Source organism: Scylla paramamosain, chromosome 33, assembly GCF_035594125.1.
Source record: "Scylla paramamosain isolate STU-SP2022 chromosome 33, ASM3559412v1, whole genome shotgun sequence".
Lineage (NCBI taxonomy): Eukaryota > Metazoa > Arthropoda > Malacostraca > Decapoda > Portunidae > Scylla > Scylla paramamosain.
Window position 1 is genome coordinate 6,124,868 of NC_087183.1, and position 15,000 is coordinate 6,139,867.

At 42.4% G+C, this 15,000-nt stretch overlaps 1 protein-coding gene, 1 long non-coding RNA gene and 1 other non-coding gene across 3 annotated transcripts in view; 1 reads left to right on the forward strand and 2 right to left on the reverse strand.

Moving 5' to 3' along the window:
- LOC135089559 (uncharacterized) overlaps positions 1-1,426 on the forward strand; it is a 3,588-nt gene extending 2,162 nt beyond the window's left edge. Inside the window, exon 3 of the long non-coding RNA XR_010261539.1 lies at positions 1,289-1,426. This is a non-coding gene — a long non-coding RNA (uncharacterized LOC135089559). The remainder of the gene's footprint in view (positions 1-1,288) is intronic.
- LOC135089558 (histidine decarboxylase-like) overlaps positions 1-15,000 on the reverse strand; it is a 90,975-nt gene that overhangs the window by 22,129 nt on the left and 53,846 nt on the right. Inside the window, exons 4-10 of the mRNA XM_063985257.1 lie at positions 14,901-15,000; positions 14,166-14,279; positions 12,881-13,003; positions 6,810-6,944; positions 3,229-3,372; positions 2,004-2,070; positions 1,309-1,471 (exon numbers count right to left, since the gene is read on the reverse strand). The exon at positions 14,901-15,000 is cut by the window's right edge and continues 73 nt beyond it. Of these exons, the coding sequence (XP_063841327.1) occupies positions 1,309-1,471; positions 2,004-2,070; positions 3,229-3,372; positions 6,810-6,944; positions 12,881-13,003; positions 14,166-14,279; positions 14,901-15,000 (846 nt within the window). The remainder of the gene's footprint in view (positions 1-1,308; positions 1,472-2,003; positions 2,071-3,228; positions 3,373-6,809; positions 6,945-12,880; positions 13,004-14,165; positions 14,280-14,900) is intronic.
- Positions 12,159-12,230, reverse strand: Trnaw-cca (transfer RNA tryptophan (anticodon CCA)). The gene has a single exon. It is a non-coding gene; the product is annotated as a tRNA-Trp (tRNA).

Consider the following 15,000-nt stretch of genomic DNA (forward strand, 5'->3'; position numbering starts at 1 on the left):
GGGCTCAGTATGTGAAAGAAGCTGTACTGTGCACACAATTTGTGGACTTAGGCTCTGGGAGGCACCTTTGATTTCAACGCGGATTTGTGAGTTAACTATAGGAGGGTGCTGTCTAAAACTTTTACAGACGTACACTACAGTGAGTAATACTGCATAATCATGTCAGTCTTCAACAACAAAGTAACAAGGAGCTATTGTAAAGATGACCGGTTGATGATTTCCTACTTCGTGTAAGAGTCGTGAAATTGTGTGTGTGTGTGTGTGTGTGTGTGTGTGTGTGTGTGTGGAGGGGGAGGTGTAGCAAGAAAGGGTAAAAAGATGTGGTGTACTTTTCTTGTGGTGGTGGTAAATATTGTATAAGTAATAGTGGTAGTGGGAGTCGTGGTGATCAGATCCCCTCTTAACCTAGCCTACGCCGGGTGTATATTCAAAAGTTTCAATCCTTTTTCGTAAGGAATGTTTTTCATCTCTTGTATCTTTTTAGTCATTCTCCTTTGTACTGATTTTAACAAGGCTTATACGTTTCCTGTAATATGAGGACCAGAACTGCACAGTATAATCTAGATGAGGTCTGACCAGTCCTAATTATAATTCTTATATTACTTTGGAATTTCTACTTTTAACCCTTCTAAATATGAATCCTAATTAATAATTGATTTGTCTTACGAATATTTCTGGCCTCTATGCACTGTTTGTTGGTTTTTGTCTTTCTTTATTGACGGAGATCAAAGCTAAATAAAACTTTTAAAGCTTTTTCGTCCTCTGATCTTACCACGGCCTCGTTCTTTATAGTGTATTTATTGAGAACGTATTATTATTATTAGTAGTAGTAGTAGTAAAAGAAGAACTGTTAGCAATGATAATAAGAGTAGCGATAATAGCAGTAGATAGAATAGTGTGAACAACAGCAGTAGTCAGCAGCAGAAATAGTTGCAGCAATATCAGCCTCATTAACACTGCCCAAAGACATAACACACGAGAAACTCCTAGACTCAAGGCCCATGTTCAGGTACGCTTTGCTGTCTCACCACGACTATGTTCAAAGGCCCCTGAGATGTTTAGCCAAGTTCTCAAGAGTATTTTTAGTTAATTATGTAGAAATTACGTTAATCTGTCACTAGAACGATGAAAATCCTCAAAAACCCGTGTAGCTTCAACTAGAGCTTTTATGAGAGGTGCGCCGTAGGTGTTTCAGAATATAGTCCATGGAAGGCTAGACGTGGCACTCCTATACAAAACACACCGTACGTTCACTACTCGTATATATCCACTTATCGTCTCTATCCAGTCTGATCCCAAGCAACGCACCACATGGCCGTGCAGTCGAAGTGGACCATCATCCACTTGGAGGGGTTGAAGGCGAGGGAGTGAGCGTACTCTATGCCGGCCATGAAGTGTCGGAACTCTGGGCACATGAAGGCAGTTCCGGCGTATGCGGCGTCCACGTGCATCCACAGCTCCTCCTGGGCGCCTGTGTGAGGGAGAGAAGAGGTGGCGAGATGGTGGGCTGGCGAGGAGTGTTGTAAAGGAGGGAAGGTGGAAGGAAGGTGTGTGTTTGGTGGTTAGGGAGGTGTGAAGTGTGTTAAAGTGACTGGGAAGGAGGGAAGCTGTAAGGAAAAGAGTGGCAAGGAGTGTTCGGGAAGGAGGGAAGGTGTAAGGAACGGTTGTGTTAAGGATGTGGAAGATATGGAGAAGTGTTAAGGGCTTGGGAAGGAGAGGAGGTTTAAGGAAAATATGTGTTGAGGGAGAGGAAGATGTAAGGAAGGTGCGTGTTACTGTTAGTAATGTGTTAAGTGTGTTAAGGAAGGTGTGTGTGTGTGTATGTGTGTGTGGCTAGAGAATGAATGCGTTAAAAGATGAATGTTTGTTCTGTTTGTTCTGTTCTCATTCGTATTTATATTCTTTCTCCTCCTCCTCCTCCCCCTCCTCCTCCTCCTCCTCCTCCTCCTCCTCCTCCTCCTCCTCCTCCTCCTCCTCCTCCTCCCCTTCCCCTTCATACTTACAGATGGGTCCTAGTTCCTGAAGATTATCGAAAGCGCAAGCACCAGTAGTCCCTAGCGTGGCGCAGAGCTGGATTGAGAGAGAGAGAGAGAGAGAGAGAGAGAGAGAGAGAGAGAGAGAGAGAGAGAGAGAGAGAGAGAGAGAGAGAGAGAGAGAGAGAGGGAGAGAGAGAGTACAGATAAAAAAAAGTGATAGAAGTGAAAAAACAATAAAGAATGGAAGAGAACAAAAAAGAAGGAAAGAAACAAAGAAGGCATGGAAGAAAAAAAGAAAGTTTACGTTAAAGAATATTTAGTTTTTTCATGTACAACTGTTAATTAATCTGATTATCAACTGAGATTAAATATAAGACTGAAGTGGAAATAGTGATTGATTAAACTGAAACTATCATCACTACCACCACCACCACCACCACTACCACCACCACCACCACCACCACCACCACTATCATTAATGTCTAGTACCCACCACCACTACTGGCTTCATTCCAACCACCGAAAAGAAGGTTGTGACTAAATCGCCACCAGTCATCACCACCAGTCATCACCAAGCACCACTAGACCAAGAAATTACATAATCACCAGTACCACTATACCAAATTAATGATTACCACAACTTTTCATCACCACAGATATCCACACCACAAACAGCAATAATTACTACTACTACTACTGCTACTGCTACTACTACTACTACTACTGCTACTACTACTACTACTACTACTACTACTACTACTACTACTACTACTACTACTACTACTACTCCCTGATGTTTTTTGGTCTGTTTTTTTTTTTTTTTTTCAATTTATCATACTAATCCGCTGTTCTCTCTTCTTTCACATTTCATACACTGCTGTCTTCGTTTCCTGCCCTTGTTTTTCATTAAATAGCAGTTCTTCAATTACACTGCCTTCCTCCTCTATTACAAGGTGCATTTAACTGTATTATTCTTATTCTGAGATCTGGATAGCCTGGGCACCTTAACAGAGTGTGGTTTCAGAATCCCAGTCACACATCATGAACTGTGTATTTCCCTTCCTATGGCTGTTTCCTTTCTGGCTCTATTTAATATTTCTGCTGCCACTACTACTACTACTACTACTACTACTACTACTGTCCGTTTTTGTCAATTAACCTGAGATTATTATTCCTGGTTCTATATAATATTTCTACTGCTACTACTACTGCTACAACCACCACCACCACCACCACCACCACCAATACTCACAAAGAAGGGAATGAGGCCCTTCTCCCTGTCGTTCTGAATGGCCTCCAGCACTTTGTCGCCTCGCATGCTCAAATTGTCATCACTCTCAATGTATCGCATCTTGACCAGCCCGATTAGCCCCGCCTTCTCCACCGACGAGTGAGCCTGTGGAGAATTAAGAGTAGTGAAGGTAGAGTGGAGGATTGAAGCAGGTGGAGTGAATGATGGATGGGTGGAAAGTACGTGGGATAGATGAGTGATTGATGGGTGGATGGGTGGGTGGATTTGAGGGTCCAGCAAAGGGTTAATGTGATTTTGTGGATGGTTATGTGGAAGAGCATGTGGAGAAGTGGAGTGTGTGCTAGAGGTGGACGTGTGCTCCTCCTCCTCCTCCTCCTCCTCCTCCTCTTCTTCTTTTTCTTCTTCTTCTTCTTCTTCTTCTTCTTCTTCTTCTTCTTCTTCTTCTTCTTTCTTTTCTTTTCTTTTCTTTTCTTTTCTTTTCTTTTCTTTTCTTTTCTTTTCTTTTCTTTTCTTCTTCTTCTTCTTCTTCTTCTTATTATTATTATTATTATTATTATTTTTCTTCTTCTTCTTCTTTTCTTTGTTTCAGTTCTTGTTCTTTTCTTCTTCTTCTTCTGTCTTCTCTTTTGTTATTGTTGTTGTTGTTTTTCTTGTCTTTCTTTCCTTCTTCCTTCCTTCTTCTGTCTTTTCTTTTTTCTTTTCTTCGTTCTTTCCTTCCTTCCTTTTTTCCTCCGCCTTCTTCTTCTTCTTCTTCTTCATCTTCTTCTTCTTCTCCTCTTTTCTTCGTGTTATTTCTGTTATTGTTTTTTCTTCTTGTTTCAATACATTTACGTAGTTAAATTTTGATAGAGCATCTTTATTAAAAAAATATATATGTGTGGACTGAAGATTTTAGGTCATTATGTTTTGGTTAATGTGTGTGTGTGTGTGTGTGTGTGTGTGTGTGTATGTATGTATGCGCGCGTGCGCGTGTACCCCTTGACCTATTCCTCCCTCTCTCTCCTTTCTTTTCCTTCTCTCTCTCTCTCTCTCTCTCTCTCTCTCTCTCTCTCTCTCTCTCTCTCTCTCTCTCTCTCTCTCTCTCTCTCTCTCTCTCTCTGTCTTTCATTTCCTTCCCTTTCATACAAGTAGAGAGAGAGAGAGAGAGAGAGAGAGAGAGAGAGAGAGAGAGAGAGAGAGAGAGAGAGAGAGAGAGAGAGAGTCTGCCTACCTGCCTACCTGCCTGCCTGCCTGAAACTTGGCAATGGAAATACTGACGCTGTTGGACACTATTATGCTTTGGTTCTATGATGATCACTGATGGGACGCGCCGGGGATGAGGGAATGCAGTAGTGGCTCGTATTCTGGAACGTTTTACTCTCATCGCGACTATTTTCAAAGGCCATAGAGACGATTAGCCGGTTTCTCAAGAGTGTTTCTCCTGTTAATAATGTAGAAATCTTGTTCATCTGTCACTAGAACCGTTGAAGCAGCCTTAAAACTCGTGTAACTTCAACTAAAGCCTTTTTGAATGAAGTGTTGAACGTAGCGGAGGTGTGGTGCAGAAGTGTTTCAGAGTATGGTGCAGTGTTCGGCCGCCAAGGATCAGACAAACAACTACACAGGTTTGTCAGTGTCATTACAAAACCAAAACATTACAAAACTGCCTTGCATATCTTACCTCTCCCCCTCTTCTTCCCTTCCTCTCCCTGCCTTTCCACTACCTTTGTCACCCCTTGCCTGTCGATACACGCCCCCACACACCTCTCATCCCCTTCACTTCTCCCTTCCTCCTCCTCCTCCTCCTCCTCCCTCTCATGTTCCCTCAACCTCCCGTATTTCCCCTCCATCCTTATCATTGCCTTCATCTTCCTCTTCCTCCTCCTCCTCCTCCTCCTCCTCCTCCTCCTCCTCCTCCTCCTCCTCACACACCTTCAACTTACCTGTCATCCCTGTAACCTGGTCTTCTCATGTTTCCCTTTCCCGTTCCTCCTTTATTTCCCTAACTATACTTTACAGTTATTAGTTTCTCTTATTTCTCCTCTTTATTCCCCTCTCCTTTTTTTCTCACTTCTTTTCGTCTTCGTTTTTTTTATCTTACTCTACAGTCTACACGCTATTTTTTTCTTTTCCTTCTTCCCGTTCTTCTTCTTACTTTCCTCTTTTTTCCTCTTTCCTCTTATTATTCGTCTCTTCTCCCTTCTCTGTTTTCGCCATATCCCTCCCTTTTATCGTTCCTCTTCTTTTCCTTTCCCTGCCTTTCTCTCATCTTTCTCTTCATCTTTCCTCTTCTATATTTCTTTCCTCTTTTCTCCCCCATTCCTTCATCCTTCATCTCACCTTCACTTTTTACTCTTCCCCTTCCTTTCCTCTTTCGTTGTTGCGGTAACGAAATCTCAATCAGTCATTTTATCCCTTCCTTCTCCTCTTCCCTTCTTCCTTCCTCTTCCCTCTTTCTCATCTCCATTTTCTTTCTCCTCTCCTCCCACTCTTCTGTTTTTTCAATCTCCTTTCTCCTCATTTTTCCCTCATTTGCTTTCCGTCTCTTCTTCCTTTTCCTTTCTTTCCCCTTTACTTCTTCTATATATTTCCTTTCTTCTGTTCACTTTTCCCTCCCTTTCCTTCCTTTTTCCCGCTTTTCCATTTTCTTCTCTCCCTTTCCTTGCAGTTCCCCTCTTCTTCTAAGATATTCTTTCTTTTTTCCTTCTTTTCTTTATTTTTCCCCTCACTTTCCCTCCTTAATTTCCCTTTTCTTCCATTTCTCCGTCTTTTCCTTTCTTTCCCTTCTTTCCATTCCCTTTTACTTCCTCTCTACCTTCCGTTCATTCTTTTCCTCCCTCCTTCCCCTCATCTCTTTTCCTACTTCTCTTTCCTTCTTTCTTCCCTTCCCTTCCTTTCCCTTAATTTTCTTACCTCTTTTCTTTTTCTTTCCTTTACTTCTATACATTCTCTCGTCTTCCTTTCCTTTTTTCTTTCTATTCCTTCTCTTCCTTTCCTTTCCTTTCCTCCCCTTTTTCCCTTCATCTGCCTTGTCTTCATCCTTTTCTCCGTCCTTCCCTTCCTCATTCACTTTCCTGCTTCCTTTCCTTCTTTCTTCCCTTCTATTTCATTCCTCTCCTCTCGTCTTTTTCTTCCCCTTCCTCTTTACCTTCTCTATAACTTCCGTTCAACTTTTCTCTCTCTCCTCCACTTCCTCATTCCCTCCACTACTTCTGTTTCCGTCTATCGTTCCTTTCCTTCCATTTCTTTCCTGCCCTCTTTTCCTTTCCCTTCTCTCTACCTTCCCTTCATCATGCCGTCTACTGCTTCCCTTCCTTCACCCTTTCACTTCAGTATGCAATAATTCACATCCCTAAAACCAATGTGACGAAACTTCATTAGCATCTACGAGAAAGGAGATAAAAGAGCAGAGATTTTGCAACTTCCAGCCAGTGCAATGTTTGGAGGTGGCGATAGAGCAAGAAAATATGTGTCAGAGTGGTTAGTAATTAAGGAAAGGTGCGTCAAATAGTACAAAAAAAGGGTTAACACTACAACTATATCTTCTTCAAAAGACTCGAATGTTCTTTCTTTGTGTTCCCGTGTGTTCCCTACCCCGGTACCTGGTCGGAGCAGTAGGCCACCAGTCTGGAGTTGATCTCGGCGTCCTCAATCTCCGGGTCATCCTGCTGGTACCTCTGTATGGCCTCCGTCCGCGCCGCCAGCAGGCACACAAAGGTGGCCTCGGAAGCTGTGGTCTGGGGGGAGAGAGAGTTACATAGAGTTACATAGAAAAACAGGCCACAACAGACCTTGCAGTCCTTACGAGATGACCTGACCCAAGACTACTAAGATGATAGTAGAAGAAAGGGACAGGAAAGCAGAAGGCTCTCTCCCAACCCTCCACTCCCTCTGGCATAAGCCGTACAGGAAAACAGGTCGGAAAGAAATATCTTAAGGGGTAAGAAAATAAAAAAAACCCGAAGGAAATTTTATAGGCAAGAAAGAAAATAGATGAAGTGAGGTGCCCCCATTTCCTGAAGGCAAGGAAGTTAATCACTAACAAACAAACGCTGTTAGCCGCGGACTGCAGGCAAAATATTTATCAAGACGGCGTTTAAAAGTCTCAACGGTGTTGCAGTCTATCACGTCTAGAGGAAGGCCATTCCATAGATTTCCTACTCGGTGAGAAAAAAAAAAAAAATCTGATTCGTGAGAGTTGAAGGATTTTCCAACAATTATGCAACCATTTCCTCGCGTGTAATGTGAAGAGTCTATCATGAAATATTTACTGCAGTCCATGTTATCAATGCCTTTGATGATTTTAAACACCTGTATTAAGTCGCCTCTTAGTCTTCTTTGTGTTAATGGGAATAAATTTAATTCTTTAAGACGCTCTTTGTATGATTTTTTTTCTTAGGCTTGGTATAACATTTGTTACTCTACGCTGAACGCGTTTTAATTTATCAGTGTTTTTCTGGTAGTAGGGCACCATGCTTGAACACAATATTCCAAAAGGGGACGGGCTAAAGAGTTATACAAAGTGAGGATTGTATCCTTAGATTTATATTCAAAAATCTGCCGATTAAGCTAATTACTTTGTTTGCTTTCTTTACGACTTCTGAACATTTTTTTGCTAGGTTTTAAGTTACTTGATATTGTTACTCCTAAATCAGTTTCGTTGTCAACATTTTTAAGTTGGGTGCCATTTAAAACATACTTTGCTTTCTCGTTTCTATACCCTATGTGAAGCACTTTGCACTTATCTGCATCAAAACTCATTTGCCAGGTTTGCCCCCCACTCTATCATTTTGTCTAGATTTTTCTGCATTTCTATTACTTGTTCGTTAGAGACAACGGAATTGGCAATTTTGGTGTCATCAGCAAACTTCGATATTATACTGGTAACACCCTCATTTATGTCGTTGATATAAACAAGGAAGAGAACAAGTCCTAAAACTGATCCCTGTGGTACCCCGCTGGTTACGTTAGTCCACTTGGATGCTTTTCCATTTATTACTACTCTTTGTTTACGGTTGTTTAGCCAGTTTTCAACCCATCGCAACACGTCGCCTTGGATATCATGTGATTTTACTTTAATTAGTAAACATTTGTGGGGGACTTTATCGAAGGCCTTTTGAAAATCAAGATATTTACTTTATTCTCGTCGTACTGGTTCAGAGTATCATAGAAGAAGTCTAAGGTTTGTCAAACAAGAGCGTTTGTTGCGGAAGCCGTGTTGAGTATTTTTAAGTAAATTGTTTTCTCCTAAGTGATTAACGAGTTTATCTCTTATTAGTGTTTCAGGCATTTTGCATATGACTGAGGTTAAGTTAACTGGCCGGTAATTACACTGTAAAGATTTACTGCCTTTTTTGAAAATCGGAGTTACGTTAGCGAGCTTCCATTCATCAGGCATTGCACCGGACTGCAAGGATTTATTGAACAATACGGTTAGTTGTTTAACGAATTCGGATCTTTTAAGATGCGGGGTGAGATCGTGTCAGGCCAGGGTGACTTGCTTACTGTAAGTTTATCGAAGCATTTTGACACGTCACTTTCTGTTATATTGATGCTGCTTAGGACGTCGTTGTTATTAATTTGCCGCCGCCGCCGTAGGGATGTCGCTGAGGTCTTCTGCTGTAAATACTGAAGCAAAGAAAGTATTTAGAATGTTACTAATTTGCTTCTCGTCGTTGGTGTAATCTCCATTTACGTCAATTATGGGTCCAATAGTTGAAGTAATCACTCTGTTTTGCCTGATGAAGCTATAAAATTCCTTCGGGTGCGTTTTACTCTGGTTCGCAACATGCAACTCGGTGGACCTGTTGCTGTGTTTGAGAGAGAGAGAGAGAGAGAGAGAGAGAGAGAGAGAGAGAGAGAGAGAGAGAGAGAGAGAGAGAGAGAGAAAGAAAGAAAGAAAGAAAGAAAGAAAGAAAGAAAGAAAGAAAGAAAGAAAGAAAGAAAGAAAGAAAGAAAGAAAGAAAGAAAGAAAGAAAGAAAGAAAGAAAGGAGAGGAGGAGGTGGAGGAATGTTGTTACAAGAGAAATAAGAGAAGGGGGGAGGGAAGGAAGAAGTTATGAAGTGATGGGTGATAAGAAAGAGGAGGAGGAGGGGGAAGAGGAGGAGGATGAGGAATACAAAGGACTACAAAGTAAAGCCAAACAGCAACAAACCTTTTGGTCCTTGCAAGGCTGTTTGGTAACTACTTCTAACTAGCTACAGGGAAGAGAGACAGGACAGCATAGCAGAAGGCTCCTCCCCACCCACCACTCCCTCCAGCTTGCGCTGGCATGGAAATAGTTGGGAAAAGTACCATGCAGTATGGAAAAACTGACATGGAATTTTCATAGGAAAGGATGAAAGGAAGTTCTACTATTCACCCTACGGTGAACTCTATACTCCTATCTGAAAGTTAATATAATTTATATTAAAACTGGTGTCTGTAAAATAAGAGTTTATTAGTGAATTTAGTAATTATTCGGACAAGAAGAGAGCTTGTTGGGGATTTGCTTTTAAATATTTGTCTATTTTATTTTTGAACGATTCAATAGTATTGCTATTCACAGTTTCGGCAGGAAGTTTATTCCTTAGATTTACTATACGATTAAAGAAAAAAATGTTTGGCCTCGTGGGATTTAAAACGTCTGGGTATAATCTTGAATCCATTATTTCTTTTTAGGTTAGAATGATCAGTGGTAAAATATTTATGTGCATCAATGTTACTATATCCTTTGAAAATTTTGAACACTTCAATTAGGTCTCCTCTTATCCTGCGCTTTGTTAAACTAAATAGGTTTAGTTCTTCCAGTCGTTCCTCATACGGCTTATTGCGCAATCTTGGAATCATCTTTGTGACTCTGCGCTGTATCTTTTCTAGTTTTTCAATGTCTTTTTTGTAGTACGGTGACCAGAACTGTACACAGTATTCTAGATGAGGGCGCACCAGTGAGTTATATAAGGCAAGTATAACCTTTTCTGATTTAAATTCAAAGGTTCTTCCATTGAACCCTACTAATTTATTTGCCGTCTTTACTGTTTCTGTGCAGTGTTGTCTCGGCTTTAGGTCGTTTGACACAACGACACCAAGATCTTTTTCTTTATCGGTGCTTGACAGTGGCATGTTATTCATTACTTATCTCGCCTGAACATTGTTGCTTCCGGTATGTAGAATTTTACACTTTTCTATATTGAATCTCATCTGCCATTTTTCTGCCCAGCTTGTTAATTTATTGAGATCACACTGCAGTTCCTGCCATTGTGACACAGAAGTTACTCTACTTGTTATTTTGGTGTCGTCTGCAAATTTACTTATTTTGCAGTTTATCCCTTCATCAATATCATTAATGTACATTATGAAGAGTACTGGTCCTAATACAGAGCCTTGAGGAACGCCGCTATTTTACCTTATGCCACTCTGACTCTTTTCCATTTATCACAACACGCTGTTTTCTGTCAGAGAGCCAGTCTCTCAGCCATTTCAGGGTGTTTCCGGCAATGCCGTGAGCTTTTACTTTACTGATGAGTCTATTATGGGGAACAGTGTCGAAAGCTTTCTGGAAATCAAGGTAGATAATATCAACAGCTTTTGTCTCGTCATACGAGTTAAATACTTCATAAAAGAAGTCTAGTAAGTTTGTTAAGCAGGAACGCTTGGTTCTGAAACTGTGTTAATCCTTTATGACTTTTTCTTCTTCTAAATATTTAACAATTTTATCTCTGATTATTGTTTCCATCAGCTTGCACACTACTGAAGTGAGACTGATCGTCCTGTAATTAATTGGCTGGGAGAGATTTATTTCCTTTTCTAAAGATTGGCGTGACATTTGCTAGTTTCCATTCGTGGGGAACTTTATCCGCTAGTAAAGTTTTATTGAATAAAATTGTAAGCGGTTTCACGAGCTCATTTCTTGCTTCTTTAAGAAGCCTGGGTGATATCTTGTCTGGCCCGGTTGTTTTGTTTACGTTCATGCTCTTCGTGACTGAGAGGATTTCACTTTCCGTGATGGTGAAGTCTGGCAGCGTGGTGCCTCGTGACTGAGGCGTGGGATCGGCAGACTGCCCTGAACATCCTCAGTCGTGAAGACTGTTGAAAGGTACTCGTTCAGGGTATTCGCCATGTCTGTTTCGCTTACTATTTGTTTACCATTTTCTGTTATTAGTGGACCAATCGTTGATGTTAAGACCCTTTTTGCTTTTACATAACTGTAAAATTCTTTTGGGTTCGTTTTACATGAGTTCGCGATCTGAGCTTTGACAGATTTTTTGCTACATTTGATCAGCTTTTTAGTTCTTCTACGTAATCTGTCGTGCTCTAGTTTATCATTATTATTTTGTGTTAGTATGTATTTGTGGTACGCATTTTTCTTAGCCAGAAGGCAGCATCTAATTTCATTATTCCACCATTTCGGTTTGGTGTTTTTTACCTACCGTCTGTTTCGTTGCGGTACACACAAAAACGCAGTTTCATTTAACTTTTTAGCAAACACTTCCCATGCGTTGTTTATGTCTGGTGTTCCCAGCAGTTCATTCCAGTCTATGGATGCAAGCTGCATGCGAAGTCACTGAAAGTTAGCACGCCGATAGTCTAGCACTTTTTCTTTACTTTCGCTTACTTTAGCTTTGTCAAAATTTATGGTGAAAAATAAGCTACTATGATCGCTGGAACTCAGTTCTGATCCAATTTTTAGGTCTTTTACTGACTCTTCACCAGTTGTTAAAACAATATCTAGGATATTGTTACCTCTCGTCGGATGCATGACATGCTGGGTGGAGGGAGCTTTCAAGGATACACCCGTAGAAATGCTGGCCTGCGTGAGCCGTCAGTGGTTCACCCCACCTCGTGACTGGAAGATTAAAGTCCCCCTAATTATTTCATTATTAACGCAGCAAATGTCCGCGATAAGGTCATAAAATTTTTCGTCTATAGCGGGTGACTGGGCTGGAGGACGATAGACGAGACCTAAAATACGTGACCTCGGAGTGACACGAACACCCAGCCTTCTGATCTGGAGTCAGACGCGCTACCATTGCGCCACGAGGCCGATGGAGGAGGAGGAGGAAGAAGAGGAGGAGGAGGAGGAGGAGGAGGAGGAGGAGGAGGAGGAGGAGGAGGAGGAGGAGGAGGAGGAGGAGGAGGAGGAGATGCAGCAATGTAGGGAAGGGGCGAAGGAGGTGCAGAGCAAGAGAGAGAGAGAGAGAGCGAGAGAGAGAGAGAGAGAGGAGTACATTCAGCATATCAGTCAAACTACGAGCAATAATGGAATCTAAATTAGCAGTCAAGCCTACCTCAATGCATCCTCCTCCTCTTCCTCTTCCTCCTCCTCCTCCCATCCGTTTCCTTACATAACCGTGCTTCATCTACGCATTCTCCCACGCATACACACACATACACACACACGTAGTTACACACTCGTACATCCATACATTGATATACATACATACATACATACTTATTAGTTAATTAAACGATATGGAGTCTCTCTCTCTCTCTCTCTCTCTCTCTCTCTCTCTCTCTCTCTCTCTCTCCTCTCTCTCTCTCTCTCTCTCTCTCTCTCTCTCTCTCTCCCTCCCTTCCTTCCTTCCTTCCTTCCTTCCTTCCTACATTTCATCCCGTCTTTATTTTCCATGTTTTAAAATTCTTTCTTACATTCCCTCCACCCCTATCCCTCTCCACCCCACCTCCCTCCCTCACCTGGATGACTCCCCCGCCGGGCGCGTCCTTGCAGGAGTGGAGGAAGTGGTCGGGCAGCCCCAGCATGCGCGCCAGCCAGTCCATCACCATAATCTCAAGCTCCGTGCAGGCGGGTGACGAGGCCTGGCGGGGGGAGTGGAAAGGAGGAGGGGGAAGAGAGGGAGAGGAGGGTAGAGAGGGAAGGGGTACCGAGGGAGGATGGGAGAGGGGGTTAGAGAGGGAAGAGTTACAGAGGCAAGGGTGAAGAGTGAGGGAGCGGGGAGCGGAGAGGAAGGGGTGGAGAGGGAAGAGTACAAAGAGAGGGAAGGAAAAAAGGGGTAGGGATGAGAGGGGAAGAATGTGTGGAGAAGGAAGGGAAGGAGTAGAGAGGGAGTGGAGAGGGAAGGGGTAGAAAGGGAGAGGAATGGAGAAAGAAGTGGGTTAGATATGAGAGGAGAAGGAAAAAGAATGTTTTGGAGAAGGGAGGGAATGGTAGAAAAGCATGGGATGGAGGGATGGAGGGATGGAGGAAACCAGCAAGAAGGAAGGTAAGGATGGGAAGATTTATAGGGAGGAAGGAATGGGGGGAAAAGTAAGGAATTGAGGGATGGGGGCGGTGAAAGGAAACAGGGATCAAGGGATGCAGAAATAAGGGAGGGGTGGAGAGGAGGGAAGTAAGAAGGGAGAGATGGAGGAAAAACATGGAGAAGTGAGGAAGAGGAAGGGATGGAGGAAGGGAGGCAAGGATGGATGCAAGGAGAAGGGGGGAAGGGAGAGATAGAGAGAAGCACGGAGGATAGAAGATAAATTAGAATGGATAAACAAAGCAGATTATAGGAGAATAATACTCGTAATGCAAAGACAACAAACTTTTTTTTTTTTTTTTTTTTTTTGATGCTCTGACTACTGTTATCTCTCCTCAGCCTCGATCAGACAGTCTGGTGCAAGTTTGAAGCATCATTTCAACAAACATAAATGATAAAAAAAGAGCGAGCGAGAAACTGAAACTATTTACTGCTTGCAGTTAGAAATTTATCTTGAGTAGGATGACTGTTTTTTTTGTATGTGAGTGGGGTATTGGCCAATGTCTACAAAAAAAAAAAAAAAGCCTACTAAGGTACCAATCCCTAAAGAAAAAAGACGAAAAGGATTATTCCAAAATTAATAAAGTCACAAGTGTCAACAATGAAAGGCTTACAGTAACACCAATACTACTAACAATAAAACAACAGCAGTCCTAACCACTGTCCAAAGTTAGAACAAACCGCATCCATTTTCCCACCAACAAGAAGAGCGGGATACAAACCCAAGTGAAGCCTATGCAGTTGATAGCGTCCGCCAGCATGTCAGCGAGTAGAGAGGGGTAGGAGTTGAGGGCAGGAAAGTAGGCGTGCATGTAGGGGGACTGCCAATGCGTCATCTGAGGGAGGGGCAGAAGGAGGCTTCTAGTGATGAATGTGAAGGAAAAGGACGAGGAGGAGGAGGTGGAGAAGTAAAGGGAAAGAATGTTGAGAGAGGGGATATGAAGGAGAAAAAAACGTGGATAGTAGAAGACAAAGTTGAAGATGAGAGGGAGGAAAAATAGTTTGCTTGTAATAGTAGTAGTAGTAGTAGTAGAAGTTGGAAGAGGAGGAATAAAGGAAAGAATGTTGAGAGAGGAAAAGTGAAGGAGGATGAAGAGAATAGTAGAAGACAAAGTTGAGGAATAGAGGGAGGAGGGACCTGCCTGTAGTAGTAATAGTAATAGGAGGAGGAGAGGAGGAGGAGGAGGGGCATAGCTTGGGTACCCTCTCAGTTTAGCAAAAAGAAAGGAGGAAAAATCAAGAGTGAAATACATATAAAAACAGCTTTCACTATGATGATTCTCTCTCTCTCTCTCTCTCTCTCTCTCTCTCTCTCTCTCTCTCTCTCTCTCTCTCTCTCTCTCTCTCTCTCTCTCTCTCTCTCTCTCTCTCTCTCTCTCTCTCTCTCTCTCTCTCTCTCTCTCTCTCTCTCTCTCTCTCCTCACCGTTCACCCCCTACCCCTTCACACAACACTCACCCCGGGCATCACCACCCTCTCGATGTCGTTGAAGATGTTTTGCCAGGGCTCGGGGTGCTCGGGGGCCTCGTCTGGCATCAAGTCTCGCATGTAGCCCGGC